General features: G+C 38.3%; 1 protein-coding gene across 1 annotated transcript; it reads left to right on the forward strand.

Moving 5' to 3' along the window:
• The first annotated feature begins 758 nt into the window (after positions 1–758).
• Positions 759–12,566, forward strand: LOC140344818 (kynureninase-like). The gene is made up of 4 exons (XM_072432026.1): positions 759–826; positions 2,724–2,795; positions 5,619–5,693; positions 12,309–12,566. The coding sequence occupies exons 1-4, from the start codon at positions 791–793 to the stop codon at positions 12,549–12,551; spliced, it is 426 nt and encodes a 141-aa protein (XP_072288127.1). The 5' UTR covers positions 759–790; the 3' UTR covers positions 12,552–12,566.
• Positions 12,567–20,121: the final 7,555 nt, after the last annotated feature.

Here is a 20,121-nt window from a genome sequence, read left to right on the forward strand (position 1 = left end):
TCCTGCAGTAACAGCCTGGGGAGTAGTGACCAAGCTGTATTGAATAATTGTAGTTAAGAAAAGTGAGGTCACTGATCGGGATATGCTGTACAAGGGGTATCTGTATCATAAGAGTTATGTAGGTGGCTGGCAGGTGGAACAAAACTATGCATTTAGCCTGGAATATTTTCTTTTTTAGCCATGTTAATCCCCTTTTCTCTTGTATGGTAAGGGAATGGGACATCATAGACGATTGATATTCTTCTGAAATGATATTGATGTTAAGTTACATTGCCAGTTTGGATAAAACGAGCGCTTAGTTTGCAGAGCCAAAAGTGTTTTGCATTTTGCATTTTTGGAACATTACAATGGATTGCCCAATGAACGGATTCCTTACCTCTGCAGATTAGGTCGCTTGGTATTGTTAAAAAAAGTGATTAATTTTGCAATCATAACCATTCCTATATTTCTCTTCTCTGTATCGCTTTTGTTCTCTTTTAAACTCCCTTTTCACCTGTGTTCCTAACTAAATCGCAGTTTGTACGGATTCAGCGGGAAAATAATCACGACCATAAATCAGGCACCGGTTTGCTACAAAACGCAACTACTTTATTATCTTTTTTATTCCGATCGCCAAATGAGAGAAATAAATAGACTGCAAGGTTTACTTTTGTGACACTTTAAAAAATGTGTTCACTATTTCTGCACCGTGAAGATTTTCCATATTAACAGAAATTATGGGACAAAAAGAAAATTGCTGAGATTTCTGTAATGTTGTTTTGCAGGTGCCAAACCCTGAGAGGTGGCATTAATGAATGGACTGACGGTTAATTTGCATCTTCAGATGGTGAGTCTTTTCTACCTTGTGCTGGATGGTCTACTTTCAATTGCAGATTCTCCTTATCTATTATGCGTGTTCACACTGAGAAACATTACTTTTCCTATTCAAGAAATTGTTTCCTTCCAACTCACAGAAGCAAATATGGAACAATAATCATCTTCCGCTTCTGAGTTTTACATTTTTCAGAGCCCAGTTATCTCAGTGTAGAATTCTGGGTAGACCCTTTTTTGCGTACCTGATATATTTATGAAGCTCCTTTTACGGGTTTTTTTTGTTTTAAGGAACTCACAAGCATAACTGAAAGGTCATCTGATTTACTGGAAGCAATTGTCTTTGAGGGATGTAAAAAAATTTTGTTGCAAATTTGCCAATTTTGCGGTAGAAATTAACTGTTTAGAGGAAATTTGATTAAGTAAAACAAAACAAAAAAAAGTTTTTCTTCTTTTTGGCTTGTGTATTTAAAGACAATTTTCCTTAATATTATTGGAGTTTTTGTATTTATGCTTTTGTTTCCTTTAATTTTTGTATTTAATTTTTTTTTGTATTGTTGCTCTAAAGTTCACCTTCTGCTCATCCTCCCCATTAGCCCATAATTCCCTCCCCACTTTAACTCATTCCAGAAATTCTTTTACTTACCTAGTGAAGGAAGGTATACTCAACTAAGTCCAAAATCTAGGTCACTTGAAAGCATTTTCTTCTAGGTGTGGAGGACTGCTGATATAGCACTGCAATGTACCCACACTAGCTCCCTTGTAATGACATCACCCTGGTTTCCTAGAGGACCCCATGGCTGCATAGCCAATTCCATGGTACCGATTTTCACTGGAGAAGCTAGACTATCATAAAAGATTTCCTAAAAATCATTAGCTGGATCACCCATGTTCTCCTATGTTATTCCATCTTCTCCAGGCTGAGGTTTTATGTAAGTAAAAATAGGTTTTCTATCTCATGACTTGTGATATTTGTTTTAGCAATGCCACTTAGTCACTTCTACTCCTTACACTCTGTTGTACAGGGACTAAACATGGATAATACTAATGTTCAGATTTGGTGAAGGACAAATTCAGAATATTCATTATTTAGGTTTATAATTATATATATATATATATATATATATATATATATATAATTAATAATATATATTATTATAGGTTTAATTCTATAATATTCAAATAATGTTAATATTTAATCAAACTTTTGATAATAAAAGAATTGGAGATAGAACATTTTAGGGAACCAAAAGCTATTCATCTTTCTCATGCTGTGGGAATCAGAGATATCAATGTCATTGTAAAGTGCTATTAAAGGATCCCACAAAGCTTGTAAATTAAAGGACAAGTGTCCCATGTTGCCTTTTAAATTGCAATCTCCTCTTCACCGCTGTACACACTTTTCTAATTAGCACAGTGTTTCTCAGACTTGGTGGTCTTCCCCTGCTGTTTTGGTGCATTTGAGTTCTATAGTTATATCTCAGGGACCAGAAAAAACCACCCATGGACTAAATTAAATTAATTGTTTCCCTATTGACTTTAATAATGTTTGGATTTAGGACATTCAGAATCCATAATTTGTGGACCAGTTTGGCCAATCAGCCCTAGCAAGGCCCTTGATGCCAAGTCAAATTTAAATACCTTTAATGGTTTAATTTAAAATGTATTTAATGATTGACTTATGGTTACAGATCTCCATTACCTTGTGTACGTCTGGCTTAAACAAAATGAAGCATTAGGTGTTTAAGTGTAGTGGGGGTAGTTTTATGAAATACACTATATAACAGCATTTTTGTAGCCTACAGTTCTAATTTTCAAGCATTCTTTCATTAACTCATTAGGCTTGTTATGTGATAAAAGACTGGCTCAGTTGAATACATGTGTTAATGCCTTTCTATCTCTTTGTTTTACAGCTATCCTTTTACAAGCCCACAAAATCTCGCCATAAGATTCTACTTGAAGCAAAAGCTTTTCCCTCTGACCATGTAAGCAGTGCTGCTCTCAACCTGCTAATTATATGTTAATGTACATTTTCTTATACCTGCCATGGTGATAATCATCATTGTGCAGTATATAAGCCCCAACACAAAGCAAAACACGCTCTTAGGGTAACCTTCACCATCATTCAGATTTAAAAAAAAGGAGAACCAGGTTTGCTCATTGATTAAATATTGTTTTCAAAGAATATGTTAAGTCAATGCCTTAAACTTGCAAAACATGATGTATTGGACATTGGTTGTCAATGCTTAGTGATGTTTTAATGCACAATGTAAAATCAATAGTGCGTACCAGGCATTTAAAATGTCATTTATTTACAAGGGAGAAAAATGATTTCTGAGCATAAAAAAAGCGAAAGCTGCACTATAGATACTAACAGATAGATAAGTTTAAGCTTGGATCAAAAAATGTGAAAACCCTTGTTAAAGGTAGTTAAGCATTTATTTGAAAATGAACTCTAGGCAAACAGCGAAAGATAGCACAAATCATCTACTCTGTTTTATCTATATATCCCAACTGTTCCTTATATGAGGGACTGTCTCTGTTTCTGATCCAAGTCACAAGTCAGTTCTTCTGGTGGTGTATACATTTTTAATTGTTTGCAAACTGAGATGTGGCAGGGGTATGTCATTTGCCTACATACAGGTAGTCCCTGAGTTAAGGACACCTGACACATGGACGACTCCTAGATATGAATGGGGCTTTCCCGCTTGCTCCTGTGCAGGAGGGAGGCTGGATGGGGGGAGGGGCGGTTTGCATGAGTTGCAGAAGAAATCTTTTGCTAAACACAGCTGAGGTTGTGGGTGATCTTAAGAGCTGAGCTGATCTATACCATCTTGTAACTCTTTATTGACTAGGATAAACTCTGCAGTTGTTTCTTTTTGCATATAAAAGAAAAGATTTTTTTAAAGTAACTGACACCATACTGCCTAATAATATGTTGAGACAAACATCTATCCTAATTGCATATATTAAAATAATGTACCTGTTCCGACTTGCATACAAATTCAACTTAAGAACAAACCTACAGGCCCTATCTCATATGTAAGTTTGGATAGGATTTAACTGGGCAAAACATTTGTACTTCTGTCCATCTAGTTCGGAGATGTACTCGGCACAGCATGCCTGGAGATCTCCTTTTTTTTTTACTGTAAGCTGATGTTACGCATGCCTTTGGAAGGTATTCCCCATATGTCCCTTGGATTTAATGTTATTTTAACCTGCATAAACATACTAGCAAACCCAGTGAATCCCATGGTACTATTTTCTCATTGCTGTTCTATTGCTCATTTTGCCCATTCTACCATCTTTATTTTCATCAAATTTCTGTGCTAATGCCTTAATTTAGCCAACCCATCATCTGCATACCCACTAAAGGTCTAGTGCAGCAGGTCTAGGAGCCAAGGTGTCTCTAAGTGCCCATGGAAGCAATTTCTCTGTTGGGGAATCCAAATAACAGCAATCTCTAGTGGAAAGTTCTAAATATTTCATAACTCTGTAGCTCTTTTCATTGGGATACAAACTAAGCGACTGGTAAGACAAATACATGTTTATAACTCACAGTGCAAACACTACTAAACCAGACCACTGGTAATGCTCAGAAATAGCTAACAATGTCAATTACAGTTTAAGTCTTCCTAACCTCCCCTAAAGTGGTATTTATACACCTCATATAGTATTCACAGTCTTTCTTTGCTTTATATCTTGGCAAGTGATTCATCTAAGTACTGCTTTAATGATCTTTGATAGCAAAATCTACAGCTATCCAGATCTTCCCCACTTTGTATTAGTTGAAGAATGATCAGCCATTGGGCAATGTTAATACCTAGATGTGCTCATGCAAATTACAACTCTTGAGAGTTATTAGGGTGTTCCAGTGTAGTACCAAGCAATATCAGACAAGCTCTGACAATAGAGTAGGGAAGGAAAAAGACTGGGTGCATACCACTGGAAGGGGCTCTGACCAAGAAGGCAGCAATGTTGGAACTGTCTGCTAAAAACTACTTGGGGCAGACATTATCATATAAAGACTACTGTGAGTTTAATGATGCAAGAGTTGATGCTTACTTGATTATCTCAGCACAACTCTCTTCATTTGACCCTAATCTCATCCAGATACCTTGCCCAAAAAAAGTGAATAAAACCTGGACTGAATAATTTATATAATGGCCCTGGCCTATGAAAGCTCTCCAAGGCTGGAGAGAATACACTTTCAGAAGTGAACTGGGTGATCCAGAAAACATGCAATGGATTTTTAAAAAAAAATTGCTATTTGCCAGCAAATGTTTTGAATCCTGGACCAGATTCATTCCAGGTTTGCTGGATCACCCAGCTTCACTGAAGAAAGTGTATTCTCTCCAGCCATGGAGAGCTTTCATAAATCAGGGTCTTTATACCAAATCCTATCAGGGAGTTCAGTATCACAAATAAATGTCTAATACCAAAAGGTCCATTAAGCTAACTACTTATACTAGATCAGTTGTCCCCAACCCCCGGCCATCTGACAGGTAAGCCGTTGCACCTATAAATTTCAAGTATAAATTTCATGCTAACAGCTTTTAATGTTCTAATTGATCCAGAAGAACACATTTGTATAACTTCAAAATATGTCTATTTTGGGGGAATCTTGTTGCCTTTGGGAATCAGAAAGGTTCATCTGAACGATTTGGCCCAAGATGGGTTTGTATTGTTAATTTTTTAACTAACTCAGTGAGCAGATCATTTTTTAAATTTTTATCTACGCATCTATGAGTTTGTTATGTTGTGTGATGATTTAACACAATCTGCATTTTAAAACTTTTGTCTTGTAGTACGCAGTGGAGTCACAGATTCAGTTTCATGGACTCAATGTGGAATCCAGCATGCTATTAGTGCATCCCCGCAAGGTTTGTTTTATAATTTGATTTCCATATTTCACTTCTAAGACCTTAATCTGTGCTTTATACTACCAGAAACCTTCTGATTTCAGTTTCTATTTCAAGGACCTGTCTGAGATCAAAAAAGTGGCCCAACAATATAGTATTCTGCTAGTTGGTGTTTGGATTAGTATAATGAAGGTCCCCAGGGAGATAAACCTGAATGCTTTCATTACTATGCCAATGTCTTCATTAATTACAGACTGGGACAGATGAAAGGGTCCTGTTGACAGATAGAACAATGTTACTGCATCTAAACAGTCTTTACAAAGCCTCATCGCTGTCCTTTTAATACTATCATCCTTGGATAATGTTTTTGTTGAAGAGGTTCCCTGGCAATAATGTTATGTATGTATTTATTATTGAGGCATCTCTGGCTGATCATAAATGTGCTCCCCTTTCCAAAGCAGCACCCTATACCTGGATGTTGGATAACAATCTTCTACTTATCCTGTAGCAGAGTTTCTCAACCAGGGTTTCTCCAAAGGTTGCTGGGGGTTCCTTGAGCAATGAGCAATTTGTACCTCTCAGATCAGTTTAACTGACACCAATGATCTATTCGGCTATCTGTAAGGATGGCAACCTTCCCATTGGCCTGCGATGTAAGAGGCATTCTTCCTACTGACCACCACATTAATGTACTGTGAGTTTGGATATAGTAATTATAGTTGGGGTTCCCTAAAGACCTAAACATATCTCAAGGGATTACTTCATGTTAAAAAGGTCAAGAAAAATGGTTCCATATTATACTATAGATCTAATATATTATATATCTATTGATTGTGCTCTTCTCGGGTGAAAATTCAGCATGTCTACATTGGTCACCTGATGTTGGTAATTAATCTGCCTTGTGGATTTATGAACAACAGATCAGATGATCACTGCACTTTAGGAGAGCACAGTGGAGTGCTGCTCACTCATCCAACCGGTTTACCTTCCCATTGAACAGGACAGCTTTATGTGCATGGTGCTTGCTCATTCTCCTGCCACTGCCAGATATGGTAAAAAAAAAAATCCGACCTGACCTTGACCTTGACCTTCTTATCCCTTGAAATCTATACTTTCATCGCAAACACTAGCAAATGCTCAACTGATTGAATAAGATCTAGTCTGATAAATGTCTTTCTAGAAACATTTTTTCCCCCAGAAAAAGATGATTTTTTTTAGCTGCGCCATCATTAACATTTAAGAAGGTTACAATATCCTTAAAAAGAACATACGGCGGAATGAATGCCATTTTATGCCTCCACATTTCTTTAAAGGCTAAGTTCCTTAAACCTTTCACAATCCCATAAAGCTAGTATAAATAACCATATCCCATCAGCTAATTAGTCTCTTGGAGCATAAACATTTTATTTTGCCTGCCTTTAGGATGGATTTAATTATTTCTAACAAATGGTAATGTGTGGTTTATACCAGGTGAAGAATGTAGAGCTAAGATTCAAACAAGCGAATGAAAGATTCATTTGTAGCACTCCACAGCGCATTCAATCTGGGTTTTACCCGGTCACATTCACCAGGTTTTGCTTTACATAGACATGGTCTTAGTAACTTTGGCTTTGTTTCAAATAAAGTCAAGTTCTATTCTCCAGCAATTGAGAGTGTGCAAAGATAAGATTACTGGATTCTCTTTAGAATTAATTCTTGGACAATAGCAGTAGAGTTTAATAATTCTAAATAGGTCGCTCATAGAAATGAAGGATTGTCATACTTACTTTCTCTGCACTAAAGACCTCTCTCCTGCGCATGCAGGCAGTTCTGACTCTGGGCATGCCTACGTTCCCAAGATTTATAAACTTCATCCAACCCGCCGGCCAATCAGGAAATAGCCTCTTATCCATCCCTGGCTATTCAGCTAGCTCTGACATAGCACTTAGCATTCATGCAAAGTATCTCCACTAGTGCCAAGCCCCTGGCTTTGCTACCAAGTTCCTGGTCACTTGTTGCTTGATTCAGTGTTTCCTCTGTCCAGCTCCTGTGTTAACCCCTTCTTGACCAGTCTGTTGTTTCCAGCCTATTCCCTTGTGTTGTTCCAGTGTTCCTCCCAGTCTGTGGGTCCCGTGTCACGTGTGCCTCCTGTTGCTTCCAGTGTTTCCTGTGTTCCCTGTTTCTGCAGTGGCCCCTGTGTCACTGGTGTCTGTTTCCTGGATCCCTGGAATTTGACTCCTGGCTTGTGACCTGACCTCTGTTGCTTGCTGCCTACCTTGGCAATTCTCCTGCTTAGTGATTTGGTACCATGTATCATCCTGCCCATCATGTATGCTTTTTTTTAACACAGTGTACTCAATATACAAACAATTCAACTTATTCAAGGGGTCCTTTTTCATCAGGGAACTTTGCATTGTATGACCTTCTATAGGATGTGAAAGAGATAACAATGTTAAAATTGGCTATTGGCTACCATTCTTTACCTGAAGAATACACAATACACACAATTTTTGGAGCATATTGAAGGGAATACCATGAAATTTTTATTATTGTTACCTTGTATTTATATAGCGTGCTTTACAAAGTCCATAGTCATATCACTAGCTTTCCCTCAAAGGGGTTCACAGTCTAACATCCCTACCATAGTTATAAGCCATTACCATGGTCTAAGGACAATTTTTGAGGGGAGCTTAATAAATCTAACTTCATGTTTTTGGGATGTGGGAGGAAACTGGAGTGCCTGCATGAAACCCATGCAAACATGGGGAGAACATACACATTCCTTGCAAATCCTGGATGAGATTCGAACCTGGGACATAGCGCAAGTGCTAGCCATTGAGCCAACCATACTGTCATATACCCAAACCCTTTGGTTCATTCTAATGACAAATACATTCTCTTTAAAATATTCCCATTCGGCTTTAAGTCTCTTCTTCTGTACTCAGTCCAAGGTACTATTTATTTAAAAAAGAACCAGTTACCATTCTTCAATGGTAACTGGTGCTCTTGCAAACAAGTGGTACAAAGAGAGAGCTTTAGGGAGAGACTGTTGGTTTGACCTTGTCAAGCCAACACTTCCAGAATTGTCTGTCTTTGTGGTCCCTCACCTTTCCACCAGGTTCATCCTTCAAACATTAGTGGCGTAAGGTAAGAGGGAGAAACCCTGCAGAGAACCATGGTGATCAAACGTTTTGAAGACTTTAGATGGTTAGCTTTCTGCATTAGACTTGCAGTGAGCAGTGTGAGTGTCAGAAAAAGTATATTATTTACATGTACTGTATATGCTCAGGTTTATAATATTTGTAACGTGACAGGGTCTCTTTAAGCATACAGCATCTACATTTCAGGAAAAGCAAAGTGTTTCACTATGAGGCTAATTCTCAGAAGTAATGTTTTGCTGCCTGTATATAAATTCTACATGAATTCTGTTTCCTCTTTATCTCTCCCTCACATATAATTGGCCTGCAGAGATTTTTAGCAAGCTTTGTAGTCAGAACTGAGGATGTAGTTCATACACCCAAGTGAAACACAATGACCAGAGTATTCATCCCTCTCATGACCATTGTTTATTTGTTCTAAAAGGCAAGCAAAAATTACACCAAAGTCTTATAATGGTTTTTGTAAACTAGTTGAAAATGTATCTAAAGCCAAAACTTTTGTATCATTTTATAGTTTTCGTAGAGTTGGGATACTTAAAACTGAATTTCAGACAAAACTTTGAGCTGAATATATTCTTTAATAGGCACAAAGGATTTTAGTGCAGATAGTAGAGCTGTGGGCAGGGGTGTAGTGGGGCGGGCATGGGTGGGAACGATGTGCCTTTACATTTTTTGGGAATGTGCACGCATTCCCACTCTTACTTTGCAAAGAATTCTTTGGTGGTCCGTGGCTCTGGCCATTGCAACCCCCCCCCCCACGGGGGTTGTCTCTCTGAACACAACTCGCCCACTCTCCCATCGCAGGCTCAGACCTGAGAGAGTGGGTGGGTTCTGGTATCATGACATCACTCTGGGGGAAGTTTCTCCCCCTTAGAGTGACACACAGGCAGGGGTGTAGTGGGGCAGGTACGTTTACATAACAATGATGTGCATGCGCGGTCGCCATGGATGGTACCGTGCCCCCTCTTTTTTTTTTTTTTACAACTACACTCCTGGTTGTGGGAGGGGTACATTAATGGAAAACCAGTCACTGCTTTGCTTTCTCTTTTAGCAGAGTTTGTGGTCTTGAATCTGCCTCTCCAGTAATTTTTAAATGAAATCCAGGCTTAGCGGTGTCATACTGGATTACTGTACAGATCTGGTAAAAAAACAAACCTGCACAAAGAAGAATTTTTGTATTTAGTATTTTTTATTGTATTTAGACAGTGGGGACAATACACAAAAGGCTGTTCACATATTAAAATGAATTTTCCCCTTGCATAGGATATTTCACATAGCTTAGTATTTTTTTAACCTTAAATGGGCAATCTTTGCAAAGTGAACTATTTCCACATTCACTAAGCTAAATGAAAAATTATTTGAAAGATGATAATTCATATTGGTAATTAAACAGCCTAAATTCCTTAAGTAAGGGCTTATTCACACAAGTAGTAAGGTTGCGTTGCATTTCCTGCCTCCTTTATGCCAGGAAACATTGCGGCTTCCCCCTTTTATTAATTAGAGATTAATAGGAGATTAATAAGGCTGCCGTGATTGGTGCCAGCCATGGAGAGCCATACAAAATAAGGCACTCAAGTGGCAAGTATGAACCTGCCCTAAAGCAAACCTGCAGATTTTATTGTCATCATTGTCTTTGATAGGAAGAATTACTTTCTACAATTTCACCAGGTTTGAAAGTGTGAAGAAATATAAGATTTAAAGTTGAAACCATAAAAGCAGAAGAGGGGAAATCTTCTAGGAAAAAATTAGAAAACCCTCTTTCTGTAACAACTTTTTCACTTTGGAAATCCTTCCTAAATCAGATGGCAATATATATATATATATATATATATATACATAAATACAAACATATACATATATATATATATATACTGAATTATCAACCTTTTATGATTCATTAAAAAGGTTATAACTTAAGTGATACATATGTATTAGACATTAACACTGATTTTCAGAGTATTACCTCTCTGAGGCCAGAGATACACTGGGGATTAAATCTCTTTGCTACTCAGAAATCATCCTATTTGCAGTACACTAAAATCAATATGTTTCTAATGAGATAACTGTCACAAGATGTTACATCTCCAATGTAGCAACGACAGAGTCACCAGTGTAGCCTTTGCCATAACTACGCCATGACTTCACTAGGGTTGGTGTCACCCAGTGTGGTAACTCATGTTCCTCCATTCATAGACAAAGACACATAAATCTTCTACCATAACATCCCATACAGATTTCTTAGTAAAGTTTTTTTGTTGTTTTATGTTATTTGAAAATCATTCTTGTATATAAATGAATGCAATGCCAATAGTGGTTTCATAAAAAACTAGAACAATTAAATTGAAACCCTAAAATCAAAATATCAAATGCACAGACTAAATGTATTTCTTTGTTTTTACGTAGTTAAAGGTTAAAAGCATTAGGAAATCAATAGAATTTAATTCTCAGCTCATTTATCATCCCCTAGGCCTGGTCTGTATACCAGGTGGTCTGCATGATGCATACAGTTTGTAGGACTCGATTTTGTAACCTGCAAGTGTTTGGCCCAGTCCATGCAGAGCTGCAGTGCTGTGTCCTTATCACTTTATCACTTTCTCCGACGGTGTCACCTGGTGTTGCCAGCACCTCTCTCCTCCTGATGACACTATTAACTGCACCTATTTTAATGCAACATCTTCCAGTGCATTAAGGTGCACAGTGTTAATATTAGGACAATAGTGGAAAATGGATTGGCAGTGCACCATAACACATTGAAATATAGGATTTGTCTTTTTATTTCTAGGGAATCACAAAACAATTTAGAGCATGCATTGTGCTTAAGTCTTGCCCACAAATATAATAGTGGGGTGTCATGCAAACCATGTAAAATGCACTATGGTTTCTGCATTACCATGCATTTCAAAACCATGCACCAAAATGCATCTTTTACCACATTTTTCCAAAAAGCATTATTGTTAAGGGGTCATGGAGTATGATAGTTTGAACATGAACTGTTTTCCAAGCAGTAAGCCACACAAGTAGAACTAGGTAAGAATAACTGCATACAATTGGGACATTTGCATGTTGCAAAACTAAAATCTTTCTAAAAAAATACAATGACAACTAGTATAGCTACCATTTATAAGGACTGATAAGCTGTATATATTACATTTTGGGGTTGTTAGGCACACTGTATTTGCTACTACAGGCTGCTTGTGGACAAATCAATCGAGTATACTAAATTTACACATTTTAGGTGTTGCAGGTACATTTAAAGCAGAACTTTCATAAAAAAAAAAACATTTACCTATCAAAGAGCCCTTGCCGCAAAATTCATTTTATCAATATATATATATATATATAATAATAAAAAGGGCTATCTGCCTTTTATGTAATGGTATAAATGTAATGATAGGTCCACTTTAAAGAAAATACAGCCTTATGTTCTCTCTATCTTTTTCTCCTATATATAAATCCTAATTCGTAATTTGCTTTCAGAAGAGTACATTTTATTTTCTAGGGTGAAGAAACACTGAGGACTGAGGATATCCTGTCAGTTATTGAGAAGGAAGGTGATTCGATCGCCCTCATTTTATTCAGCGGAGTGCAATATTATACAGGACAGCTGTTTGATATCCCCAAAATAACAGAAGCCGGTCACAAAAAGGTATGTCTTGTTCCATCTTTATATTCCAGAATTGATTTTTTTTTTTTTAAAGTCTGCATTTCTTATGACAAGCAGGAATATTATAGTCAGGGCTAAGCCATCTGCTTCCACGGAAATACAATTCAGTCAGCAGGCTGTTCCCCGTAGTGCTGACCGCGGTACTGCTCAGCTCATCAACCTGCATGAGACAGGCTCTGTATAAAGTTCTTTACCTCATATTTTATGATTAGCCTTTAGTGACTTCACCTCAGTGCCCTCAAGCCATGGATATGCCGGATCACTGACCTGGTTTAGAAAATTAGAAAACAAAATTGGCTCGATAGGAAGCTAAAAAAATTATGCATCATGAAATCTTTACACAAAAGGCTTAACTGACACAATAGGTTTGACTGAAATTGTATTTTATATGGTACATATTAGTTCATCTTCTTGATATGTGTGTCTTTTGTATTTTTGAAAATGGCTTGACCACAAGAATGGCCTTATTGGTGACCTCAACCTAGCCCTGGACAGTATTAGTAAGATATCTGGGGAATTTTGCGTGTAATGTTTGCAGCTCAAGCTAGGCCATTAGTTTACAAATGGATGCTACAGAACGGTAAGGGCCGTTTCGGAAAAAGTTCCACTTTTAAGAATACATGATCAGGCAGGTCACTATTACAAAAAAGGACCAGGGAATGTGGAAAATTCTTTCCAACCTGCCTGATTCAGGGTCCTGGTGAAAAAGTTTTTGATTGCCAGGATACCAAACATTTGTGGCTTCCATTTTCCATGCCAGGAATAAATGAGGCACACAGGATTTACATCATCCTAGCCCAGCCAATCAGGATGGCCAGAAATTGCAAGAAGGAAGCAATGAAAGAAGAAGATGGCCGTGCACTGCGAGGGAACAGGAGCAGAGGTGTAATGCAGAGATAAATTCCACTTTAACTGTAGTTTTAAGCTGTCACTTTAAAGTGAAAATGAGTAGTCGGAACCCTTTTTTGCACATGCTGTCAGATCTCGCTGTCAGCGTTGTTTGCAAAAGTGATCAGTTGCTATTGGCTTTGTAACCATGTGGTTTGCCTATGGTATTATTTTCTCCTTGCCATACAGCAGCAGTTTGCTGTGTGGCCAAGAGCTGCCAGTCCCAAGGTTTGGCACCATCAGTCTGGAAAGGACCAAGAAAGCACTGAAAGGAAATTAAGAGGTTGATATAAATATATATAACAATTAGCGAATTATTTTTGTACAAAAAAAATCAGTTTCAGGTTTGCTGGATCATCCAGCTTCACTGATGAAAGTGTATCTTCTCCAGCCTTGGAGAGCTATATTAACTCAAGCCCAATGACTCTATATGTTTTGAATTTGTTTTAAACACCCGTGGCCATTTTTGCCACATTCATTGATTTCAATGTAGCAGTAACCTGTCACAATGCACATTTATAGAAAGCTAAGGGGAGTTTTATCTATGGGGTGAGCTGCCGATCACTGCTTTTAATTCATTGCAGTATACCAATCAAAGCACTGATTGCCACTGTACAAAATTCTCTTTTATAAAAGTGGCAAAAACATTTTAGGGCGACCAGTTATTGTATTGCTACTTCTATAAATATGTCCAATAAATAAAGAGGCAAAAAGGAAATCTGCTCTGGGAAAAGATCAAATGGAGTTATGATATATCTCAGACATCCAGATATATTATGTTAATGGTTCATATATAAAAAACAAACAATTCAAAGATCAGGCATGAAGGGGCAGCACCCTGAATTATGTAAGTGAAGGCTCACTGTGCTTTAGGCTGTCACCTGCTCGTCCCTCTTTGGTGTAATCTGGACAGCATATGGTTCTAGCATTCCACTTTTCATCCTGCCACTGTTAGCAATTTCCATCTGCACCCTCCCCTCTATCAGCCTGTACTACAAAGATCTTTTTCACACTCAATCTGATGGGATTTCTCTGGAGCTTCAGCCTGTGATATGCTATCTATCAACTTTTTAATCTGTAAGTGCAATCATTTGTCTTGTATTTATTAACCAGGGTGATGTTCTGCACAATCCAGTTTGCTCTGTGATATACTGTGTTTTGATCCACATAGTAAATTAACTGGAACAATTCTTTAACTTTAAGTATAGAAATTGCCAATATTTTTTATGATTTGTTTTGCTTTTTTAAGGGGTTTCATTATGAATGCTTTCTTTCAAGATCCTCCCAACTTTACCCAAAGTCTTAAACAAAATTTCACACAAAGTTCAATAGAAAAATACATGAATCATGAGCAAAAGTGTATTTACAAATTTATAACAGAATCCAACCTAAAAAAATAGTACATTTTGGATAAAACTTGGATGAGCCCTGGGTAAAAAATTAAACTGGGGCTTTTTTTTATAAAGCAGGGAATTAGACATTCTTTTTTTTTTTTTTTTGGCACAGGAATGGGAGGTTAAATCATCAACCACTCTTAGTCTTAAGACTCTATTTATAAAGCAGGGAACCTGACTTTCCATCAAAAATTCCTTTGTTGAGAATCAACTACTGCCACTGAAAAACATAGATCTAGAAGATTTTCCACCAGGGAATGTTTAAGGGAAAGTCAGATGCTGCTGAAAAAATAGAGCCCCTAAAATAGAGCGGTGAATGCTTAAACTTTCCCTTCCTGTGCCAAAAACACAAAAGAAAAAATGTTACAAAAAGATTGTACCCATTGGAAAATATTCTCTCTGGTTTCATTTTATTTCCGTTTTTCTGGATTTGTTTTATTGATGCAAGAAAAATTATGGATTTCCAATGCAGGCACCAAAGCGGAGATGGTAAATTTCCATAGTGTGGCCTCAGACACCGACATACGCATTATTTTTCTGTTCACTTATTTTTATTTATTTTTTGGATGTGTGTAATTTAGGTAATCTGAACAAACACCTTTAGGTTGGTACTCTTGTTCTTATTCTTCTACCTTCTATCTCACTTCATCTCACTTACCCTAGGGTTCTTTGCTTTAAAATTTCCTAAAGAATTTTTTACATGGCAACAATCTTCCCAACCTGGACCCTGACAAGGTCATTAAATCCAGCGCTTCTCAATCCTGCCATATTCTGAGCAATATACACCTCACATCTCACCCAACCCTGTTCCCCCACCCCCACAGCCTCTCTCTTCCTTACCCTTTCAGCAAGATACTCCCTCCTTCTAACCTCATTCCCATTCACCCTGCCCATAAGTTCTTACTTCATTTCTCTGGCAGTCTATGGAATGCCAAATCTGTTGTCAATAAATTAACCTCTATCCACAACCTTCTCCTCTCTAAATCTCTAAACTTCCTGGCTCTCACTGAAACTTGGTTTTCTCCTCAGACTTTGCTTCTACTGCTGCACTCTCCTGTGGAGGCCTGCACTTCACACATACCCCTAGAGTCCTTTCCACCCCACCCTCTCTTTTTCAGCTCTTTTGAAGTCCACTCTACTTGAACTTTGCCTCTTGGCTCCCACACATTCTTTCCCATGACCTGCCCAACCTCATCCTTGGTGACTTTAATGTTTCAGTGGTTGACTCCAACCATCCTTCCTCAGCCAAACTTCTCTCTATTACCTCCACCTTTGGACTCACCTAACATAAATGGCCCCACACATATTGCCACACACTTTAGATCTTTTTTTATGCAACCTCATTCAACTCGCCATTTCCCCTTTCTGATAACCTAATAACCTTCAAGCTTCATCTAATTCTTGCCCCTTTTTCCACATCCCAGACATGGTCAATGACAGAGAGATATCCGTAACCTTCACCACAACCTATCCTCAAACTGCCTTATGTAACCAACCCCTACTCCCTCTAAAATAACATCTCCAGAAAATGCTGCCACTCAGTTCAACCACACTCTTTCTTTGACTCTAGATAAAGATGCCCCTGCCACCTTCCGCTACCCCCATCCTGCCAACCCCTGACCCTGGCACAACAATCACACCAAACATCTACAAGACACTGTTCACGCAGCTGAGCGCATGTGGAGGTAATCTGGCCTCAGTGATGACTTCACGGACTACAAAGCCAGACTACAACACTTTAACACTGAACTCACCGTTGCCAATCCTGGGGTCATACCATGCTGATTTTCGATGTGTTTCACGGATAAATCTGCTTCTTCAGGAAAAGAGGGAGGTCAGAAATTTCTGATTCCTGTAGCACATAAAGCCCCACCTAAAACAGGTGAGGGCAGGCAAGGACAGCAGCATTTTTGGACTATAATTCAATCATTAAAAAAACGATAATATCCACATGTGATCCTGTCTTACTTCATGTCCTGCTGCTGTGCACGTACACCCGCGAGTGGCTTCCCACGTGGGGACTCCACTCGCAAGTTTACATGCTCAGCAGCAGGACATAAAGTAAGAAACATTAAAATTAAAAAAAAAATAAGGCCCTACCCTGTGGTGGTAAAGACAGAACGGGAGGGCAGAGCCTCCTGGGATTTGTCACGTGGGTATCTCAGTAGACTTCTGGCTGCTCCTTCTGAGCATGTGCACAATAGGCTTCTTTTCTACAATGGGAAAAAATGCAAGCTAAGTCACCCCATCTCTCGCCTGCAAAGTTCAAGATCAGGTGACATAGCCAGAAGAAGAAAGAATACGGATGATGATATCGGCGTACAGCACTTCCTCCGCATCGGAACTAAGAGGGCTTGCAGGACAGTGCGAGACCCAATCCAGGACATTTCCAGAGGAATCAAGAGATCTGCGGAAGTAAAGGTGTGTGAGATTTTTTTTTTTCCAGGGTTGGACTGATGACCTGGGACAAACCCGAAGAAATGAGAAGGAGAGCCCACCTTCTATCCATGAATAGCCTTTCTGGAACAGTGCCACATTTTTGTAGGGAGGGCCTACCAGAGGGTCAGGCAATTGTTCTGTGACACCTTATTTGGCACAAAAAACAGGGGTGTAGGTGTGTATCTTATGGACCCTACAAAGTTTTTTTCCTGTCCTCCGGTGGACCAGTCTAAACTTGTAAGTGCCCATGGTTTTGAAATGGGATGCACAACAAGCTTGGACATGTTGGCCATATATATTCTATAATAAGGTCACAGTGCCCCTTTGCAAGGTGGTCCATACTATATTTTGCAAAATGAACATCCATGCCTTGTGTTTTACATGGTTACTGTCAAATAAAAGGCAATAGATATCTAATACGAACAACAATACTCACTATTTTCCATGTTAAATCTGGATTTGAACTCATGACCCCACCAACCAACCAACCTGGAAAGAAGGAGAAATAAAAATCATTATACGTAATTACAGCTGCCGCAGAATGAGCTAATTCGCAGCAAACACACACTACTGTATTTAGGAAACAGCTCGTCGGCCCAGCAGGTGACACGCAAAATGTTTTGACATTACAGGGACGGTAATGAAGAATTCAGATCAAACATCACAGTGTGAAATGCTCAGAAACGGGGAATTTAGATCGACTGACCAGAAAAAGAGCAGCGTAATGAATGTTATCAGACATCGGCAGGAGTGGTAACTGGGATGCAGAACTGGAGGCTCTGAGCAAAATAAACAGACCTTTTCACTATTAAATGTAAAAAAAAATTGGATTTTATTAGAAATGCTTGTGCAGTAAAAACTCTTGTTAAAGCAGGAGGTATCTGCAAGTCTCACTTTTAAATCTAAAGAAATAAAAAGGGGTCCAATTTTAAGAAAAGGGACAGAGCCAGTGCAGAGTATTTCATTATGTCCTTGCTCCAACTGTTCATGCAAAACGTCTGGTGTACAGCACAGACATTACAGAGCCATATATTCCATATTCCTACGTACAGCAGCTCCAGGCTTTATAGCCATCATCAGCGTGGTTTATGGAAACCATGGCAAATGATTTCTTGCTACTCTGCTGTACTAAAGACACTTTATTTATTAGACAGCTGAAAAAATAGGTTTCTAGTTTTAATATGTATGTAAATGTGACAAAATAAGGTAAAAATAGCTTATTCTAAATGGCACCAAAATGCACATATACGGTGTAATGTAACATATCTGCTGAATATCACACCACTATGCAAAGTAAGTTATTTTGGGCAGGGTCCTTTTCTCCTCCTGTGTCAATTAAGAGTTTAGATCACAGAGAACTGTTGTCTTTTACAGAGTAAGGAGTACAAACAGGGCAAAAGTGGTACACTAAAGTGGTGTTAGAATAGTGTATTGAAGTGTAGCGTCAATGGTGCACAGTTTGTTCCTACATTCCACTTGATAATTTAGATCAGCCATTCTCAACCTTTTAAATATGGAGGAACCCTTTAGGGAACCTCTTCTGTAAATACTATATCCACAACTCACAATACATTATTTTGGTGGTTAGTTGGAAGAATTTATTGCACATAGTCAGAAAAATCAATGGTGGTGACCTGAGAGACAAATTTCTTATTGCTCAAAGAAGCCCTAGGAACCTCTTGAGGAACAATGGTTGAAAAACACTGATTTAAATAACAACAGAAGTGGTTTAGTTATCCCCATATACATATTTGTTGCCATTTTGAAGTGTATGAAAAGCCATTCGATTGGGTGGATCCCCCTTCTTTAGCCTCCTGATGCTACTAGTACCCAAAGCAGACAGTGATGGGAAATCCAAAGTTTTACAATTGTTGCCTGACAAGGAGGTGTTGATAATGTAATGATCTTCACATCTATTAAAGTGGTCCTTTTACTGAATATGTAAGACACATCTGTAGACACATCAGATGCTTCCCTCGGCGATGATGATTTTTGGACGAGAATAGAACATGTGTACAGTGGTTGGCCAATGTCCTTCATAGATCTATGCTAACTTATCCATAAACAATTGACGGTGAATGTCTGCTGTACAAGCCAATGGAGAAGAGCACAGAGGGGTGCAGCTTGCTTGTTCTTCCCTTCCCATGATGCTGTGTGTACAGCGCTGATTCCTTCATCTGTCACTCTTTTGTCTCTGGAAATGATTACAAAAATTGAATGTGTGTACGCAGCCTAGGCTGTCATTGCTGATTTAGTTTTCAGTCACTTGGTTGGTGTTCTGATCCTTGGCACTGACAATCACTGACTCAGAATAAGTATACAGCTCAGTACAAAAACGGGTTTTTTTTGTTTTAAGGAACTCACAAGCATAACTGAAAGGTCATCTGATTTACTGGAAGCAATTGTCTTTGAGGGATGTAAAAAAATTTTGTTGCAAATTTGCCAATTTTGCGGTAGAAATTAACTGTTTAGAGGAAATTTGATTAAGTAAAACAAAACAAAAAAAAGTTTTTCTTCTTTTTGGCTTGTGTATTTAAAGACAATTTTCCTTAATATTATTGGAGTTTTTGTATTTATGCTTTTGTTTCCTTTAATTTTTGTATTTAATTTTTTTTTGTATTGTTGCTCTAAAGTTCACCTTCTGCTCATCCTCCCCATTCGCCCATAATTCCCTCCCCACTTTAACTCATTCCAGAAATTCTTTTACTTACCTAGTGAAGGAAGGTATACTCAACTAAGTCCAAAATCTAGGTCACTTGAAAGCATTTTCTTCTAGGTGTGGAGGACTGCTGATATAGCACTGCAATGTACCCACACTAGCTCCCTTGTAATGACATCACCCTGGTTTCCTAGAGGACCCCATGGCTGCATAGCCAATTCCATGGTACCGATTTTCACTGGAGAAGCTAGACTATCATAAAAGATTT

The sequence above is a fragment of the Pyxicephalus adspersus genome, unplaced genomic scaffold (genome assembly GCF_032062135.1).
Source record: "Pyxicephalus adspersus unplaced genomic scaffold, UCB_Pads_2.0 Sca45, whole genome shotgun sequence".
Classification (NCBI taxonomy): domain Eukaryota; kingdom Metazoa; phylum Chordata; class Amphibia; order Anura; family Pyxicephalidae; genus Pyxicephalus; species Pyxicephalus adspersus.